The sequence below is a fragment of the Phyllostomus hastatus genome, unplaced genomic scaffold (assembly GCF_019186645.2).
Source record: "Phyllostomus hastatus isolate PE091 unplaced genomic scaffold, TTU_PhHast_1.1 phas_contig_38, whole genome shotgun sequence".
NCBI lineage: Eukaryota > Metazoa > Chordata > Mammalia > Chiroptera > Phyllostomidae > Phyllostomus > Phyllostomus hastatus.
The window spans coordinates 13,568,117-13,588,107 of NW_025333869.1; the positions used below are offsets into that span (position 1 = coordinate 13,568,117).

Consider the following 19,991-nt stretch of genomic DNA (forward strand, 5'->3'; position numbering starts at 1 on the left):
GGTTCAGCTGCTTCTTTGGCACAGTACTGGGAAAGCCTTCCTGTTCTGCACCCCATGGTTTAGTGTGCTCCCACATGTAATATCAGCAAAAGGTGCTATCACTCCAGTTTCCAGATTAACAACCCAAGTCAGAAAAATTTAGGGACTGCCCCAACTTCTCATGATTAGAGAGGCAAAACCCAGATCCACACCTTCTAATCAAATCCCACGTGCAGGAAGGCTTTAGAAGTTTACATCTAGTCTATGGCCAAACCACCCTGAATACGCAGATGTCTTCTGATCTCAGAAGCTGAGCAGGGTCTGGCCTGGTTAGTACTTGGATGGGAGGAGTTTGTATCTACTAGACTTTCAGTGACCATCCTACAGGCAGAGGAAAGGGGAACTCTCTGGGCTATCTGGGAGTCCTGGCAGAAGGGCATGCAATTCTGCTCCCTTCAAGAAGAGGTGTAGAATCACATAATTCATTTGAGGTACAAAACAGCTAGCCATCAGGATGCTGCATCAAAAGCAGGAAAGAAAGCTTGTCTGAGATTCTGTTGAAATAAAAAATTCACCCACGCAGCGTTGCCAGGGAACTTCCAGGCTCTTCAGAAGGGCACCTCCGGGGCTGAAGGCCCAGGCAGAATTCATCATTGAGATAGCACTGCCACCTTGTGGTAGAAGGTAAGCCTGTGCTGTCCTAACCTGCCAGGTAGACGATTATGAGTAATAGACATTTGCTTCCCCTATTCCCTCCTTTTTTCCTCACTTACCTTATATGACAGGATACATAGTGATGACATTTACTGATAGAGGGGACACAAGACGGGAGGCAGTTTGGTAGGAGGTAGTGTGAGCTTGTGCTTGAGCAAATTGAACTAGGAGTGTCTCTGACAGGGAAAACAGCAGAAATCCTATCAATTTTGTGGAAAAGACAAAGAGATAAACAAATTAGGCATCTTGATGTTGAATTTATTTATTTATGTGGAAAATTTGCAAAATATCCTTACTTTTAAGAGAGAATATAATTTAGGCTATAATTAATTTATATTTCCTTTTTCTGCTAATCAGGCAAGCACACAGCAACGTTCCTCCCCCAGAAAACTGTCTCAGTGGGGATCTTGGGGAGGAGGGCAGGGATCTTCTATTTATTTGCCTCAGAAACAGCTTTCTACTGTATTTGTGACTTTAATTCAAGTACATTTGTCAATAGGCAGAGTCATCTTCCCAGCAAGACGATGGGGTGAGTTGGGGGTATTATTCTATTGTACTTATATTTCTTTGCTAGAGATCTAAATAAACTGAAATCAGTGGGTCCAAGAATTGGAGGCAATCTTAGAAAACAAAGTTTGTGCCTTTTAAATTGGTTTTCATACAAACTCGGGGTTCTACAGAAACGACACTGAGTACTCTGATGTCGGGGGCAGTGGCACCAGCTGGGCTCTCCATCCCCTAGTCTGTCATCTGTTCTAAGCAAGGAGCTTTGTTGTAACATTGTGCTAGTCCCCTGGGGTTGTTATAACAACAGCACCACAGGCTGGGTCCATAAATGACAGAAATGGATTGCCTCGTAGTTCTGAGGTCAAAGTCCAAGATCAAAGTGCCAGAAGGGTTGGTGTCTGGTGAGAGTTCTCCCCTTGGCTTGAAGATGGCTGCCGTGTCACTGTGTCCTTATATGGCCTTTCCTTAGTGCACGTGAGTAGAGAGAGAACTCTGTAGTGTCTCTTCTCAGAAGGATACTAATCCTATGAGACTGGGGCTCCATCCTTAGATCTTACTTAATTTTAATCTTCTGTAAAGGCCCCATCACTAAATGTAGTCACACTGGGATTTAGGGCTTCAACTCTTCAACATTCAAATCCTGGGAGGACTCAAATATCAAATTCATAACAAACCTCTTTTTTAAAAAGAGTTAGACTTCTGATGGCATTTGAAAACCTTCTGCCCTGTCGGAGCCCACTCAGACTGAGGAGAGGGAAAGGATGGACCACAGAGAGCTCCTGACTCACTGCAGCCTCTAGGGAGGCATTGGCAGGGCTGGAGCCTGGTCATGACACACAGGTGCATGCCCGGGGCCCGCTGCTGTTACTGTGAAAAATAATGATGGCATTTAGGTTATCAAGTCAAACCAAAGAAACTTTTTAAAAAATCCAGAATGGGACTGAAGGCACTGTGCATTGAAGGTCAGTGGGGGACAGTTCTGTTGAAACACATGATTAAACCAAATGCACAGTGAAGCTCCAAAGGCATGTTTCATTTCTCTGCAAAGAGGCAGAAGAGTTTAGTTTTGAGGTAAAGACTTGGAGAAATTCTGATGGAAACTTTCAAGCAATCTCGATCACCCTTACTATCAATACTGTGGCTAATGGCACTTGGACATGACTCTACCTTAATCTCTCCTTTTGACTTTGGAGCCATGGTAGCACCAACTTTTTACTCACAAATGCCATGAAGAGGTAAAGGGGCCATGAATTCTTCCTGAGGAAACTGGAAAGCGTCTTGGCCCTGCATCATCCCATCAACACAGCAGCTTGACACAGTAGCTGCTCATTAAAGGCACATTGAATGAGTGGATGAACAAGACCAAAGGGCACAGATGGGGTTAGGGGTCAAATGGATGCTCACCTACAAATGAGGAAGTGATTGCTTAATTGTTTTCTGGCACCTGGTTCTGGTTGTTCACCTGCTTTATGGTGGCCTTTTCCAAATCCATTCCGGATTCTTTGGTGGCACACAATGGGCCGAGGCCAATACACCTGGAGTACTGGTGAAGCCTGGGGCAAAGGCAGGGCTGATTCCCAGGCCCCGTTGAAGATGCCCTGAGCTCTCAGGTCTGTTGACCAGGCTCCATAGTCTCTGTTGCTTTCACCCTCCTTTCCTGGTTCCTCGGGGTTCTGGTTTCCTCACCCACCATTGGCCTTAGTTCTCCTGACTTTTGGAGAACTTAGGGACAGCATGGTGGCCCTAGTGATTGATGGTGTGGGAAAGAGGACCATGCTGGTGTGTACTCCCCAAGTGCATTGTGTCTGTTGGCTGGGGAGCAGACACTATCCTTAACTATCCTTCCTATGTGGCATTAGGGGACACAGGAATGAATGGAGGGGAGAGATGTGGGGTGCCCAAGAAACAGGAGCCTGAGTGTGGGCAGGAAAGTGAGGGTGATGGTGGAGAGGGTCACCAAAATCAGACCAACAGAAGGGTCCAGGAAAAAAAAAGCTCCAAGGAAGCAGAAGTAACCCCTTACTTCACATATGAGCATGTTTTTCTGACTGTAGAAGTGGTACATGTTCGCTGTAGACAGTTTGAGGGCTGCGATCTGGTACCAGGGCCACACAGGGCAAAGGGAGCTTCAGGAGGTGCCAGGCCTTGGGGGCTGTGCTCTACCTTGTGACAGGAGATGGGTGAGATCCAGGGACTGGTGGCTCTGATTCCTCTCCCAGCCCAGAGACTCTACCAAGGGCTCACAGAAAGGTGGGTCTCAGACAAGACTCAGCCACCTCTCTTGTCCTTGCTGCTGAGCTGCTCCATGAAAGGTTGAGGCAGGGGTGCTGGAGGGCTGGTGGGCTGGTAGGCAGAGGAGAGGCCCTGTGCATAGTGTCCACAAGTGACTTTAGATCCTGAAAGTACTTTGGAAAATACCCAATGGTAACGAGGCTCCCTAAACCCACTTTATAAATGAGAAGCGAGGGTCTGGGTAGACTTGGAACTTCTTAAATAAATGGCTTCAGGCTTTGAGGATCTCCCCCAACCTATGGGGCACCATATCAGCCCTTCTCATCTCCTGCTGATCCAGTCCAGCATGGAGATGCCACCACTTCCAGCTCCACATAGACTTGGGCTGGGGCTAAAGGTGTCCTTGATTACTCCCAGCCCACCTCCCTCTCTCCCCATCTCTCTTTCGAGTGCAGGTTGGGGTGTGATGTGTTTGGTGACATTGGCCATTATGCTGGATGTCACCAGCCTCTCTCATCTTCCACCCTTTCTGTGAGTCTGGGTTCATCTCCCTTCTCTTCTCAGTTTCCTTGTCCTATCTTAGTGGGGTATGTCGAATGGTGGAGTGGAGGTCAGCTCTCCAATTAAGACAATTTAAGGATCCATGGGCTGTGGGGGCAGGATCAGCAACTCTGATTGCTGAACTCCACTATCTCCCTGGCTACCCAAACAGCCAGTGTGTGAGCACAGCTCAGGCCTGGGATTTTCTCTGCTGGTTCCACTCCAGGGCCTAAGACAAGAACCGTGTGTGAGTGCTGGAGTGAGGCTGAGTGGCATCTTGTCTCCATAGCATTCGGCATAGGGTATGGTCTAGAAAAGACTGCTGTGGGAAGGCTGCTTCCTCTCACCTGCCCTTGTTTTTCAAAATGACTGGACTGGTCTTGGCTTTATGTGGACTTCTCATGAATTACGTTGATTTGACCTGATTTTCTGCATCTGCAAAACCAAGAGTCAGGTCCTGGTGCCCAGAGACCCCAGATGCTGTTCTCATGACCATCCCATGCCCCAGCTCTGAGGGCTTGTCTCTTTCCTCTTCAGCTCTATCCTTCCTGCCTCCATGGTGCTTGGGACAGCTGCCCCTCTATCATCAGACCTTGTGTTAGAGCCCTTAATCACCCTGCCAACCATCTCCATCTTCTTCTATGGCAACGAGTCCTACCCTCATCTGTGAACCTTGTCCTTGAAGTGCTGACTCTGGGGGGAACAGTTGTACATCCAGGGATGGGGACTCCAGTGTTAGTGTCACAAACCCAGATGGCCATGTGCTCTGCAGGGAATGCATGAGCAGCAGCTATTGGAGAGCACATGCCCTGGGCAAAAGGCAGAGATGCCCTGATCCCTGCAAACTGTCGCCATGGAGGAGACTGCTGGGACCTCCTCTTCAGACATCTGGAGTTTTAAATAAATTGCCTTTTAATGTTGGCAACTAAGCAACATGCAGCTTAGCTGTTTTTGACTGGTGGGTACTGGTGGACAATACTCAGTGAGCATTTAACATGCCAGGTGATATGCTGGTCCTTTCTGCATGCTCAAGTTGCCATTACTGTCATCACATCTCACAGGCTGGGAAAGATGTACAGGCAGAGTAAGTCATTTACACCAGATGACAGTTTAATAAGCAGCATACGAATGCTGGCAGCCTGGGTTGAGCACCCACAAATAACCTAGGGCTTTTACCCTTTTTGATGTAAAACCCTGAGTTCTAACAATTCTGTTCCAATGAGCAGCTTCTGTGTGCATGGTGCATATACATTCTCTTATTCAAGTCTTGCAAAAGCCCTGGGGAGTTCATATTAATATATTTATGTTAAGGTCAGGAACAACAAATTTCCCAAGGTCTCTAGCCTCTATGTGGAGGGCTATGACTAACATTCAAGTCTCTCTGGCCCCTTAGGCCAGCTCCTTTCTTGTGTCCAGCCTAGGGCCAGGTTCAACAGGGCCATTAGGGATGGAGGATGTATGTCTGGAGCTTGGCTTCTGAGGCTGCTGGGTAGGACTCCTTGTGCAGCCTCCAACCATGGAGCCCAGTCCAGAGTAGCAGGGGTGGGTCTGCATCTGAACAGCCCTATGGAGAGGCTCAGTGTGCTCAGTCCCGCTCACTTCTCTTTGATGAGAGGCACTGCCAGATTCCTCTGTGGACCATGTCACTGCCCAAGGCATAGTTCACAGCATTGATTGTGGGCACCATTTTGGCAATGAGAGCAGGTACCTGTTGCAAAAACATCCAGAAAACAGGTTTCAAAGCCTCTGCTCCTCTCCCTGTCCCCACCTGGTGACCTCAGCTTTCCTGCCGAGCCCTGAAGCCACCAATCATTTGTTGGGAACTGCCCTGCCTGGTATCAGAAGCTGTAACCCCTACCTAGGCTAAGGCTAATGGAACACCCTTCGAACCGTAAGCCAGCCAGGAGACAAAAGCTTATCTCCCTGGCAGGAGAGCTGCTTCTGCTGCTTCATTCATAACTGAACCCCAAAGCTTGGTTAGTTAGCCAAAGATGGGTAAGATCCCCCAAGGGGGGAATGATCTAAGACAGGCACGATCATGTGGGAGGCCCCCAAGAAAGGACTTTGGGGGCTACATAAAAGGGGGTGATGGACCCCCTCACTCCTCGGCTTCGACATAGCCTGAGTCCTCCTCCTTGGGGAGAAAATCTCCTTATCTCTTGGTTGCCTTAGTTCCCTTGCTCCACCTAAGCCTGAAACAATGACAGGGTGGTACAGCTCTGTGCTGAAAAGGGCAGATTCCCCGGGTGATCAGGCCTAAGAAAGAACATGTAAATTCCTGTGAAACTGCTTTGTTTAGAATGCTTTCAGTTGATGAGAAGGGTCCAAGGAGGAAGTTAGTTTGTTCCTTAAAGTCTTACAGCTCTTTGACTCTGACTCAAAATAGACCCTCAGAGTTCCTTGTTATCTACTGTTTGATCCTTACTTCCTCATAATGAGTAGTGAGCTTTTACCTGAATTCTTATGCAAACGAAACCAATAAAAAGCCTCTTGGGGGGGGAATGGCGTGCTCTCCCCACCAGGGATGGTGGCCATGGAGCCCTCTAGGAGAGAGGGTGGCCAAGAGCTCCCCAGGTGAGGAGTGGCCCTGCTGTTCCTATTCCCCCACAGGACCTGGTTGTCTCTGTGTATGTTTTTCTCGCGTTTCGACAAGCCATCCGCAGTGTTCCGTGATCACTGCTGGCCGGTGACCCACACATCAATCATTTGTCTTGCTGCCTCTACATCTTTCCTGACAAACTGTTAGATGATGTGTGAGAACACATGCCTCCCCGGGCGCAGTCTCAGCCCCTGGTCCCAGAATGCATGTTCACCATCTGGCTGTCTATCTCTGTCATCTCACATGAGGCTGAGGCAATGTCAAGCAGCATCCCCATGTGGCCTGTGTGACAAGCAAATTCCCAGTGAATTGTGAGTATTCAAAGGAAGAGAGAAAGACTCATGGAGGCAGTAAAGCAAGAAAGAGAGATGGGGTGAAACAGAGACACAAACATGGAGAGAGTTCTAGCTCTGGGTTGTCTGTACCATCTGCAGCTTCGGGGAGATGAGGGTCACATCTGTGATGGCTGAGTACAGATACAGGAGGGCATAGGGGCCCCAGCCGAGCAGCAGTGTCCTGGCTGGGAGGGTGGTGTTCACCTGGGGAGAAATTGTCACAGGAGTGAGGCACTGATCTGCTGCAAAGGTTGGCAGCCCCACAGCCCCGGGACTGTGTAAGCACTCAGCAGGGCTGGGCAGTGTGACCAGGCTGCAGGAAGGTGCTGAGCCTGGAGTGGAATGTGGGGCCAGAGGGACTGCTCTGCCATTTAAGATGCATGATGCTAAGCCTGTCATTTAGGCTTACTTGACCTCAGTTACCCTGTCTGTAAAATGGCCAGATACTACCTGACCGGACTGGAGGCAGGGTCTAGGCACAGATAACGAGCTTCTGTACTGGGTTCTGTGAGTTTGGCTATGGGCATGAGGGTCCCCAGGCTGAGCTGCTCTCACACCTCAGTCCCAGAGCCAGCTCTCCATCAGCAACTGCAGCCACCTGGCTGGTCAACCTATACTGGGTTCAAAGGGGCTGCTTTCCACCGAGTGAGATACAGCCAGGTGGCTGATGATGTGGTACTACCTGGGACCACAGGGAAGCACTCAACTTGCAATCTGATTTCAGGAGAGAGGTTGCCATGTTCTTCTTTTCACATACACTCAGATGACAAACTCTGACGCTAAAAATTTATGTCTATTTTCTCTTGACTATGTCTTCCTTTAACAAAGAAGGTGATTTAAGCTCATAGTCAAGGTCCCTGGGCCAGTGCATGGCAACTTCTGCTGATGCTATCAGAACTGATGGTTGAAAGTAAACCCAGAAAAATGAGAACATTTTGTGGCAGACTTGTCTCCAAGGAATGTGGTGATTTTGAGCACCCAGACAGGTGGTAATGAGGAGGTGAGCACCCAACTGGGAGCCTGGGATGTGATTCAGGTCCCTCATCCTCCTTCTGAGACCCCAGGGAAGCCTGGTCTCTAGGAAAAATAGATTTGGACAGTCCTTTTCCAATTCAAAGAAAAAAAATAATGTGGCAGATTAAATGTCTCATTGAGAATTATTTCTTTTATGCACGATGGTTGACCACTTGGTGGTATTGTCCCAGACCCAGGTTTGATCCAATGCTGCTGTTCCTAATTGTGGCTTTTAATGAATTGCTTAGCTAACCCCACTCCTGCTCAATTTTCTAGTTTGTGACATAGGGATAATAAAACCTTCCTTCCTCTGAGAGTGATTGCAAAAATGAAATGCCATAATTCACATAAAGTACTATTAGTATGTGGGTTTTTAAAAAACTTTGGTGCTTATATGACTCATCTGCTAGAGATTAACCAGGTAACAAAGTTATACAAAAATTGTGGCAAGGGAATATTAATGTAGAAATTAAAAAATGGTCAGAAGGGCTGATTTTGAAGTATTGCTTTTTTTGGTCAACTATGCTTGCAGGTGTGATTTTATATTGTGGGTAACAGCCTGTGCCTGTGATTAAATTAAACATATCAAAGTGATTCAAAACAGAATTTAAAAAGTATGTAATTTTGTACCAATACTCTCATCCTTGGGGAGAAAGAAATGTCACAGCATGGAGGGTGTCTGGCAGAGCCCCTGGTCCTCAGGGACACAGTGTCTGTCAGTGAATCTGAGTCATCCTGACCCTCCCTCCATATCTTGGCAATCCACAGGGAGGGTGCATTCTTGTCTAACTCCCCATCTCTATGAAAGCTGGATCTACTTCAATTATTGAAAACACAGAAAACTCCAGATTGCTGTCTGTCACATCACTCATGTTCCCTGGTGCCCCTGAGTGGGACAGAGAGATATCTTCCACTCTAGGAGTTAGACCTTACCTGGGGATGTCCTGTCTTCCCAAGTTTCTGCTCCATGAGCCGATAGGATATGAGTGTGATGAAAAGGGGCAGGAGGAAGTTGAAAAAGGCCATGGTGAACAGGAAGCTGGTGAAGTTTCTGCAGCCAGAGCGGGTAGGGTAGTAAGGGTCATCTCTCCATAAAGATCACTACCCTGGAAGGCCCCTCAGTCACTCCCATCAGGTGGGTACTCAGAATGTGGGCACTCCTGGGTCCCAGCTGAACTCCATTCAGAGCCAGGGAGCCACTAGGTCCTCCTAGAACTTGCCTTAAGGAGCCAGGCAGCTGAGGTGAGGGAGGGTCCTCCTTCAACTCGCTGTTGGCCAGTTCAAGTGCTTAGCTCTGTATGTGCCCCAAGCATAGAGAACGAGACACTTTCCTTTGGGAAATGTGTTTATCAGATGGAGATGTCAGTGGACCAAGAGGAAGGAACATTCAAAGAGTGTTCCTGGAACAGAGGTTGAAAGGGGCCTAGGATGGTGAAGAGACTGGGCACTGTGTCAATGAAGAAATTGTTGTGGTCATAGGAGGTGGAATGGCTGACCCTTCATTAAGGGGGTATCATGTCACCTTGGTGCTGTCCACTAAGGATAGATGGGAAGAAGGGATGTCAGAAGGACTGGATGCAGGCTGGGAAAATATCTGCAAGGAGTGCCCTGATGGGACACTTGCACCAGACCCAGGGTTCCCAAATGGGTTTCACCTGGGAAGATGCTTTCATCAGGGGCAGATGCTCCATCAGTAAATGTGAGTAAACATGTAAAGCAGATGAAAGCAACATGGTTCTAGTAGAAGTAAGAGGGGACCTGGAGCCCATGTGACCCCTCCCCTAACAGGTCTCCCTAAGTCCTGGTCTCCCCAAAGACCCATGGGTGAGGCAGTATTAAACACATGCCCCATGAGGGTGTGGTCACTATGTATTCACTGCTGTCTCTCCAGAGCTTGGCCCAGGGGCTGCCTCACAGCAGATGCCCAGGGAATTTAGAAACCTGAATGCTTTGTCAAGGAGGTCCCTTCCAATGCAAAGACCTTAACATTCTTTGAATCTACTTAATCCAAGGACAGATATGATACCTCTAGAAATTAATAAAGTCAGAGCTTGGGCAGTTGACTGTGATGAAGATGGCAAAGTGGTCATGGGACCACTTAGACTCCCGTTCTGGTGACCAACTCTTTGCCTCAATTTGCATAACAATTCCATCACTTGGCCAGTGTTAATAATGGTCTTTCTCCAGTTCCATTGTTAACCTGCAAGTGGGTATCATCACTAAGGAGCTGAGATTGTCTGGCAAATGTTGACATTCCCCCATTTGAATTTTCAGCTATGACATTGCTGTCATAAGGGCTCAAAGCCAAGATTTCCATGGAAGGGAGCTTTCCACCTCACCTGGAGTAGTCCAGGGTGCAGCATGTCCCCAGAGGCTCATAGTCATAGTGGCCCCAGCCGAGGAGGGGCAGTGCTGCCCAAAAGGCAGAAGATAGCCACACAAAGAGCACCAAGGATATGGCCGTGTCCCATGCCAATCTTCTATCTGCATGGACAGAGGAGGAGGATGGTTGAAAGGAGATGACAGCTATCAGGATGACAAAGAATCAACTTCATGGTCTTGCCTATATTAGAAGGCTACTGTAATCAAAACAGCCTGGTACTGGCATAAAAACAGGCACATAGACCAATGGAACAGAACAGAGAGCCCAGAAATAAGCCCAAGCCTCTATGATCAATTAATATTTGACAAAGGAGGCAGCAACATAAAATGGAATAAAAATAGCCTCTTCAACAAATGGTTTTGGGAGAACTGGACAGCCACGTGCAAAAAAAATGAAACTTGAGCACCAATTTACACCATATACAAAAATAAATTCAAGGTGGATAAAAGACTTAAATATAAAACATGACACCATTAAAGTCCTAGAGGAGAATGTAGGTAGGAAAATCTCAGATATTTCACCCAGAAACTTCTTTACTGACGTGTCTCCTAGAGCAAGGGACATAAAGGAAAGAATAAACAAATGGGACCTCATCAAAATTAAAAGCTTCTGCACAGCTAAAGAAAACAGTATCAAAATTAAAAGAGAACCAACTCTATGGGAAAACATATTTGCCAATGACACCTCAGACAAGGGTTTAATCTCCAAAATATATAGAGAACTTACACGACTGCACTCTAAGAAGACAAGGAATCCAATTAAAAAGTGGGCAAAGGACTTGAATAGACACTTCTCCAAGGAGGACATACAGAGGATCCAAAGACACATGAAACGATGTTCAATATCGCTAGCTATCAGAGAGATGCAAATTAAAACCACAATGAGATACCACTTCACACCAGACAGAATGGCCATCATAAACAAAGCAACAAACAACAAGTGTTGGAGAGGTTGTGGAGAAAAGGGGACCCTAGTGCACTGCTGGTGGGACTGCAGACTGGTACAACCACTATGGAAAGCAGTATGGAACTTCCTCAGAAAACTAAAAATGGATCTGCCTTTTGACCCTGCAATTCCACTGCTGGGTCTCTATCCTAAGAATACTAAAACACCAATTCAAAAGAACCTATGCATCCCAATGTTCATAGCAGCACAATTTACAATAGCTAGATGCTGGAAGCAACCAAGATGCCCATCAGTAAATGAATGGATCAAAAAACTATGGTACATTTACACAATGGAATTCTATGCAGCAGAAAGAAAGAAGGAGCTCCTACCCTTTGCAACAGCTTGGATGGAGCTGGAAAACATTATGCTAAGTGAAACAAGCCAGGCAGTGAAAGACAAATACCATATGATCTCACCTTTAACAGGAACCTAAACAACAAAACAAAGAAACAAGCAAAATATAACCAAAGACACTGAAATAGAGGACAGGCTGATGGTGACCGGAAGGGAAAGAAGAGGGAATTTAAGGGGCCATTGGGAAGGGTTCACAGGAACAAATTTAAAGGACACATGGTCATAGACTAAGGGGAGGGTGGTAATGGGAGGGAAGTGGTGAGGGTGGGAGGGGGGACTGGATTGGGAGTAAAAAGGAGAAAACTGTATTTGAACAATGATTAAAAAAAATAATAATAAAAAATAAATAAAAAAAATAAAAGCAAATCATTATCTATAAAAAAAAACAAAAAAAAAACTTCATGGTCTTGCAAAATGGCCCTAAGTTCTGGCTCTGATGTTTAATAGCTTAGTGCCTCAGGCAAGTTAAGAGTTTCTCTGAGCCTCACTTTTCTTCTCCACAAAAGGGAATAATAGTTCCTACTTAGAGGATTGTTATGAAGAATAAGAGAGATAATAGATGGGAAGATCTCCGAGTAGACACTCTATACCATCTTCTTTAGAGGACAGAGAATGGAGACAGGTGTGCTACCCAAGCTAAGTTAGTACAGAAACATGGACAGTGGTTCAGGTGAGGGCCATTGGGAGAGGAAAGTGGAATCTGGACTTAGCACCATCTCTGCTCTTACTCAGAATCAGATCACTGTCTTTGCTTTCAGGATACTCTTTGAGAACTCTTGACTTGGGATTTGGAGCTCCATCTCTGTGACACTGGCAGAGGCTAGGTCCTGACACCATTTTTTTTTGGTGTGACCAGTCTCACTGACCTGACCTCCTCCACAATCCCTCTGCCTATATTCCTTACAGCCTCACCCAGCCCTTCTCATCCAGTGATTCTTCCTGGATCTCACTTCAGAATGCCTTTCCCAGATGCCTTCTCTGTCCATGGTTTATGTCATGTTCCTTTGTAGACCAGACTTCAGGAGGTTATCAGCTGGGAGAGAGAAGGGGGAGAATGGGGGGAAAGGTGAAAGAATTAAGAAGCATAAATTGGTAAGTGCAAAATAAACAGGGGGATGTTAAGGAAAGTATAGGAAATGGAGAAACCAAAGAACTTATATGTATGACCCATGGACATGAACTAAGGGAATATTGCTGGAGGGAATGGGGGTATGAGGCAGAGAGAGTAAATGGGGGGGGGAATTGGGATAACAGTAATAGCATAATCAATAAAACATACATTTTTTAAAGCAAGAAAAAAAAGACTCCAGGATAATGGACAAGACTCCAGATGGGGTTTGACCAGTAGAGAAGAGGCCTACAAGCCCCCTTACCCTGACACTTTGATTCCACTGAGACAGCCCCAGAAGGACTTTGCTTGGATGTGTCCTCCTTCTATGGACTGTATGTTTATGTCCTCCCACTCTAAATTCATATACTGAAGCTCTAAGCACTGCGTGATGGTATTTGGGGTTGGAGGACTTTGGGAGGTACTTAGGTCATGAGATTGGAGCCTCCATGATGGGATTAAGTACCTTTATAAGAAGAGACATGAGAGAGATGATCTCTTTTCCTTTCAGTGAGGGCACAGCCAGAAGGCAGCTATCCACAAACAAGGAAGAGAGCTCTCACCAGAACCCAAATGTGCTGGCTCCCTGATCTTTCCAGTTTCCAGAACTGTGAAAGATGAATTTCTGCTGTTTAAGGTACCCAGTCTATGGTGTTTTCCTAGGTAGTAAGCCCCTCTCCCTACCATATTAATTGCTGTGTTACTAATGTGTTGCATTAATTTTTTTGGCTTTGGAAACAGATGACCAAGGTGACATACCTAGGGTCATCCAGTAATAAAGCAGATGAACCCAGGTCCCTTCTCCTCTCTTCCCTGTTTTGGTACCATGCCATGCCATCCAGAACAGGAAGGGCTTTGGTCTAGGAACCCCTGGAACAGGGGTTAACTGCTCTATATTGAGGCAGAGAAGCCTGTTACTGTCTGAGAAGGTTGCATGTGTGTGTGTATGTGTGAGAGTCTGTGCATGTGTGAGATGGTCTGAGGGAGTTTGAGGGGCAGGGCTGGGATAGTGGTGGGAGAGGAGCTCCAAGGTCAGGTGGGACAGGAGGGGCTAACCTGCGAGAACAAAGGCAATTTTTTTGGCCTGGAGAGAGGCATGTAACTTTGCCAAGGGCGAGGGGTTGTGTGTGTGTGTCTGTGGCAATGACAGACCTATGATTCCAAAGGAGCTATGCCCAAGACTTCAGGCCATGCTGACCTTGGGCCCCACAATAGCATCCATACCAGGCACACCCTTGGTTCCACACTTGGAGCCCAGGAGACAAAGGGAGAGACTACCTGTAGAGGCACCCAGGCCATGCCCAAACCCAGCTTTGCCCTTATCAGCTGTGTGACCCTCCCTAGACAAGCTCTTTAACCTGTCTGCACCTCTGCTTACCAGTCCGCAAGCTGGAGGTTATGCTGTGAATGTTAGCTGAGCCACAGCTCCCCAAAGTATGTTGGCATACCCAGGTGGTGAGTGGGATTCTAGAGAGTCTAATGGGCGAACATGTATTTTATATTAATGTGTATTAAAATCATAAGAATATTAAAGCTGTAGGAGTTCTGGCTAAGATGGAGGTGTAGGTGGAAATGCTTTGCTTCCTCGCACAACCAAAAGGAGCATAACAACCAATCTCAAATCAATAAACAACCAAAATTGCCAGAAAATCAAACTGCATGAAACTCTGACAACCAAGGAATTAAAGAAAAAAACAAACAGAAAAACCAGACTGGTAAGGTAGACCTGGAGGGCCAACTCAGAAAAACCACAGTGAGGCGGCTGAGGGGAGGGGCTGACTGCAGAGCTCCGCAGAGCTGTGTGGGAGGGATTGACTTAAGGGGAACACAGACTCAGAGCTGACCGTGGGCTAAGGCTGGGGCTGCCGAGGTGAGAGATACTTCCAGTTTGACATGACAGTCTGTTGGAAAGTGTGTTAGAAAAGAGCAGTCAAGCTGCATTGTTCCCACTCTGGCCCCTCCCACACAGGCAGAGAGCAAAGAGGGTTGCCCTGCCAGGGTGAATACCTAAGGCCCCACCCCCACCCCCTTACAACCTATCATCACCTGCACCAAGACAAAGAAATATGGCCAAAATGAAAGAACACAGAAAAACCTCAGAACTAAGTGATGAGGAGATTACCAACCTATCTGATGGAGAATTTAAAGCCCTGGTCATCAAAATGCTCACAAAACTCACTGAGCTTGGTCGAAAAATGAAAGAACAAGTGAAAGATACCCAAAATGAAATAAAGCAAAATATTCAGGGAACCAACAGTGACAAGAAGGAAACCAGGATTCAAAGTAATGATTTGGAACAAAAGGAAAAAATAAATATCCAACTGGATCAGAACAAAGAAACAAGAATCCAAAAAAATGAAGAGAGGCTGAGGATTCTCTGGGACAACCTGAAACACTCCAATATCTGAATTATAGGGGTGCCAGAAGGAGAAGAACAACAGCAATAAATTGAAAACTTATTTGAACAAATAATGAAGGGAAATTTCCCCAATTTGGCAAAGGAAATGGACTTCCTGGAAGTCCAGGAAGCTCAGAGAGTCCCAAAGAAGTTGGACCCAAAGAGGAACACACCAAGGCACATCATCATTAAATTACCCCAAATTAAAGACAAAGAGAAAATCCTAGAAACAGCAAGAGATAAGGAGACAGTTACCTACAAAGGAGTTCCCATCAGACTGTCAGCTGATTTCTCAAAAGAAACCTTACAGGCAAGAAGGGGCTGGAAAGAAGTATTTGAATGAAAGGCAAGGACTTACATCCAAGATTTCTCTATCCAGCAAAGCTATCATTTAGAATGGAAGGGCAAGATAAAGTGCTTCCCAGATAAGGTCAAGCTAAAGGAGTTCATCATCACTGAGCCCTTATTATATGAAATGTTAAAGGAACTTATCTAAGAAAAAGAAGATCAAAAATATGAACAATAAAATGACAACAAAGTCACAACTATTAACAAATGAACCTAAAAGAAAAGAAAAACAATGAAAACAAAAACTAAGCAAACAACCAGAACAGGAACAGAACCAGAGAAATGGACATCACACAGAGGGAGTTCAGAGGGGAGGGGGAAGGGAGGAATAGGGGGAAAAGTTACAGGGAAGAAGCATAATTAGTAGGCATAAAATAGTTGAGGAGAGATAAAAATAGTATAGTGAACAGAGAACTCAAAGAACTTATATGTATAACCCATGGACATGAACTAAGGGTGGGGGGAATGCTGGAGGGTTGGGGGGGCAGGTGGAGGGGGGATAAAGGGGGAAAATTGGGAAAACTGTAATAACATAATCAATAAAAATGCTTTAAAAAAGAATATTAAAGCTGTGATGTCACAGATACGGTTTAGAACAAGAATGAAGCAGGTGTTTAAAATCTCTAAAGTGAGTTACTTCTAAGAAAGAAATATCAAGTAGATAACAACAGGTGGTACTCTGATAGGGCCATTTATGAAGATGATATTTGACAATACAACTTGGGAAATCCAGAGTTAGACTGGTTTTCATGAAGCTCTGGCATGGCAGAGGTTCCTCAGAAGTGTGAAGTGTGGGGGCACATGCCTAGCCCCGCGATATCACCTCTCTGCCCCCTAACAGTGCCTATCTTCAAGGACATTTTCTGCATCCATGATCACATTTGATTTTCAGAATAAAACTGTGAGGCTGGTCATGAAAACCATCTCACAGAGGAAAATACTAAGGTTCATTGAGGACCCGTGACTTGCCTGAGGCTACAGCTATTCCATCCCATGTCTCAGCACTCTTCTTGCACTCTCCCAGCCTTCCTATTTTCCCGACTGCCCATACCCCACATTCCTGCACACTCACTGCCACCCATACTCCCTTGAACTGGGAGACTGAGCAGATCTTCATCCCAACCACCCTCACCGCACTGATGTCCCTTCACCCTGGGAGCCCCAAACATACCGGTGCAGTAATGATGATAGCTCCCCCAAGCAATGGCTGCGCTGTTGCTGATGCTGGCCAATGCTGCTGCAAACCCCTGGAAGCCGTGAGCCTGGCAGCCATCTGAGCCATAGGGCCAGCGCCTGTGGGAGATAGTGGGCACAGTGATCCTCCCCTCTGTCCTTGTCCTCCTCTCAGAGGGCACCTTCCTGAACATTGGCCCAGCTCCTCAGAAAAGGGCTTTATTATCTGTTTTTTTTTTTTCTATGAGGAAACTGGGGCCTTAGAGTCCAAGTCACTGGCCTGAAGGTGTGGAGCCTGATACAAACTCTCTAGGCTCAGCACCAGTGTTGGAACAAAAGTCTCTGTGATCAGGTGCCTCCTTTACAGTACATGGAACACCCTGGCTGGAGAGAGAGCTCATAACTTTATTCAATAGATGAGGAAACTGAGGCTCAGAGAAGACAAGGTACTGGGCCAAGGTCACAGAGCAGATGAAAGCAAAGTCAGAGGGTGGAACTCAGGCCTCCCAAATCTTGGCCTCATAGGTCAAGCAAGGGTAAAAGCTTCAGTTGCCCCTCCCCATCCTGGGCAGAGGTAGGAGATCACAGCAAAGAATCCTCACTGATTTAGACCCACAGATCATTCATGCCCAGGTGGGCTCCAGTCCTATCTGCAGTGCCCAATGTTCAGTCTGCTTAAGAAAACAGTCTTGTAAACACCTTCTGAGGTCATGTTGGAAGACCCTGATTTGCACATAAGGAGGTCTGAGACTCTTGTTAAAATCCTGTTTGCTTTCACAAACACTTATTTAGGGCTTCCCAGGTACCAATTATTATTCTAAGTTATTTACAAACAGTAAAAAGTCAATACTTTCAACTACCATATGAGTTAGGTGATAATATCCAATTTAGAGAAGATGCCAAGAGGTAGAAATAATGACACCAAGATTTAGATTTAGATATAAGCAGCCTGGTTACAGGACCCATGTTCTTCATCACTACAGTCAGTCAGCTCTGTTGGTTAGGTCTGAGCAACTTTGGGGAGTCTGGAATTTGGAAGTAGCTTAGTTCAGTCTGCCCTCCCTGCTAGGGTCAGTTTTCAGTTATTAGGAAGAATGCTTCTGGCCTTGTTGCTCAGTGCCCAGAGATCAGGCCCTAGGCAGGACCCCAGAGGCCAGGGACTGGTGGGGGGTAGGGGGGATGTTACCAAAGGAGGCTGGATGTGGCTGCAACGAGGGCATTCAGGCTGATCCCACTGTCTGCAAAAGCCAAGCTCAGCACCAGCAGGTGGCTAGGGGTCCGAAGCTCCGGGTTCTTGCAGAAAGAGAGGATGGTCAGGCTATTGAGGCTGAGACCAGTGAGAGCTGAAAAGAAGGTAGAAACTGCCATAGTGGGTTTGTGAGGCCCACCCAGGGTCAGAACCAGGAGATCGGGGTGAACAGAGACTGGACAACCTCCTATCCTTAATCCTTCACATTTAGCAAGCTTCTGAGTGCAGCTCATCAAACACCTACAAGCAGAGCTGGGCCTCAGAGACTGAAAGCTGTAAGACACACACCCTGCTTTCTACTACAGCAGCCTAAGGAGAAGACAGACAAGGCGGAAAGCCCATAAACACAGCACAGTTTATGCTAGAACATTTGTAATCATGAATGGCCTCCAAGCATTTAATCACATGCAGCATGGTGCTCAGCACTTTACAAAAATCCTCTCATTCAATCTTCAGATGTATGCTGTTCTCCCAATTTACATTTGGGAGACTGAGGCTCAGAGACCCTACCTAACTTGCCCTAAGCATACAACTCGTAAGTGATGGGACTGGGAATCGAATTCAGGTCTTTCAAATTCCAGAATGCCTTCTCTAAGTGTTGTGGAGCAACATAAGGGAGACCCTTGAGGAGGAGGAGATGTTTTAAGAGTGGTGAGGTATCCAGGACACCGGGCAGAGAGGTGAGCTTTGAAGGGGGTGGTCTCAGGTGGCAGAAAGATCCAACTTTGAATTTCAGCTTGGTTACCACTTACAGTCTCTGAGCCTTGGCTTCTCCCATCTAAAGTGAGTAATGGCGGGGGGGGGGGGGGAGTAGGGACAACTGTAATTAAACAACAATAAAAAACAATTAAAAAATAAAATGAGGAACGGGGAAGCATCCTGTCTTTGAAACTGTGAGCATTTAGTAGGAAGACAAGATGCAGAAAGAGCATTCTAGAAACAGAAACAGCATGTGCAAAGAAATACAGTGGTAAAATTCTGTTTGAGGACATAGAGGGATGTTAGATTATAGAGAGGAAAAGAGGCCAGGGCCACCAGGACCAGCCTTGTGCTGCTGCTCTCTCTTCTGTCAGTTCTTACGGGGTGAGAAATTGTGCAGATTATTTCTCTGGATCTGCTCTGAACAAGGGCTGCATTCCCAACAACTTAGTCTTGGGGTGACCTAGCTCCTGGGTATACAGTCCCAGCTCTGGCCTCAGCGAACATCTTACGGATTCTGGGTTGAGGCTGGCACCTCATGGACCCAGGTCACCCTTAGAATGGAAGTGCTTAGGGCTGAGAGAATGGATATAGTGGCATTAATGGGGGTGCTGGAGAGGCTGGGAGTAAATTAATTTAAAATGAACTTAAATTAACTGAAATCATTGGGTATCTATCTCAGCTAGCACTTTATACCCATGATCCTATCTGACCTTCATCATCACTCACATGGAACATCAGGGTACCGAGGGCCAGAAAGCTTGAGTGACTTGGTTATAGTCATACAGATGGCTAAACTGTCTCTGGAGCCTATCAGGGGCCTGATTTTATACAAAATTCTTAGCAGAATTTCCAGAGAGTGGATGAAACTTTCTCCTTATGGAAAGGATAATTCAAAGGCCTGAACCCTGGTTTTTGGTCATGCTCTGGGTAGATGTCCCCCTCTCAAAGTCGCTCTCTCCCTTACCCTTGCCTGGCTTCTCTATCTTGGCTCCCAGCCTGCAGGTTGTGTCTCACAGGTACAGCCATCAAAGCCCCCATGGATCCAGTCACAGGGGGGTTGAGTTTGGAGACCTCTCCTTGTAAGTTTCATAGCTGTGGCTCAGGTTCTGAGAGTCTGCTAGTTCCCCACTACACCCCAGGTCCTGCCTGGCTCACCTTCCACTAGCAGCACCATCCCCACAGCCAGCACCTCCAGTTCTCGAAACCCTGTGGGCAAGGACCTGGACTCTGCCATCCTTGCCTTCCTTCCAGCTGTCCCAGCTCTTCTCTGGCTTCCCAAAGCCAGGCTCCTCCCTTTTAAAGGGCCATCTCACATGCTGGCACATGCAGGTGATTATGCTAGATCTTAGGCTCCTTCTTGCTGCCCCTCCTCCCAAATCACCCTCTTGGCCCGAGCAGAAGGAACCCA

The 19,991-nt window shown here is 46.6% G+C and overlaps 1 protein-coding gene across 3 annotated transcripts; it reads right to left on the reverse strand.

The window, feature by feature from the left end:
• Window positions 1-1,024: 1,024 nt before the first annotated feature.
• Window positions 1,025-19,831, reverse strand: RGR (retinal G protein coupled receptor). Of its 3 annotated transcripts, none has more exons than XM_045841802.1 (7): window positions 19,739-19,831; window positions 17,819-17,975; window positions 16,631-16,752; window positions 10,260-10,404; window positions 8,854-8,971; window positions 6,997-7,110; window positions 1,025-5,680 (listed from the first exon to the last, which is right to left on the reverse strand). In XM_045841802.1, exons 1-7 carry the CDS (start codon window positions 19,815-19,817, stop codon window positions 5,558-5,560), a joined length of 858 nt encoding a protein of 285 aa, XP_045697758.1. In that variant the 5' UTR covers window positions 19,818-19,831; the 3' UTR covers window positions 1,025-5,557. The 3 variants fall into 3 exon arrangements, with proteins under 3 accessions (XP_045697758.1, XP_045697760.1, XP_045697759.1); XM_045841803.1 differs by having other exon boundaries at window positions 5,617-5,680; window positions 6,964-7,110; XM_045841804.1 differs by lacking the exon at window positions 6,997-7,110.
• Between the last annotated feature and the right edge of the window lie 160 nt (window positions 19,832-19,991).

Bases quoted from the DNA above. Each gene is read 5' to 3' on its own strand.
- RGR (XM_045841802.1), bottom strand. From the start codon at position 19,817: ATGGCAGAGTCCAGGTCCTTGCCCACAGGGTTTCGAGAACTGGAGGTG. The intron at 10,405-16,630 runs GTATGTTTGGGG...CTGTCCATGCAG, and splicing joins CTATCATCATTACTGCACCG to ATAGAAGATTGGCATGGGAC. The intron at 8,972-10,259 runs GTGAGGTGGAAA...CTCTGGCTGCAG, and splicing joins TGCACCCTGGACTACTCCAG to AAACTTCACCAGCTTCCTGT.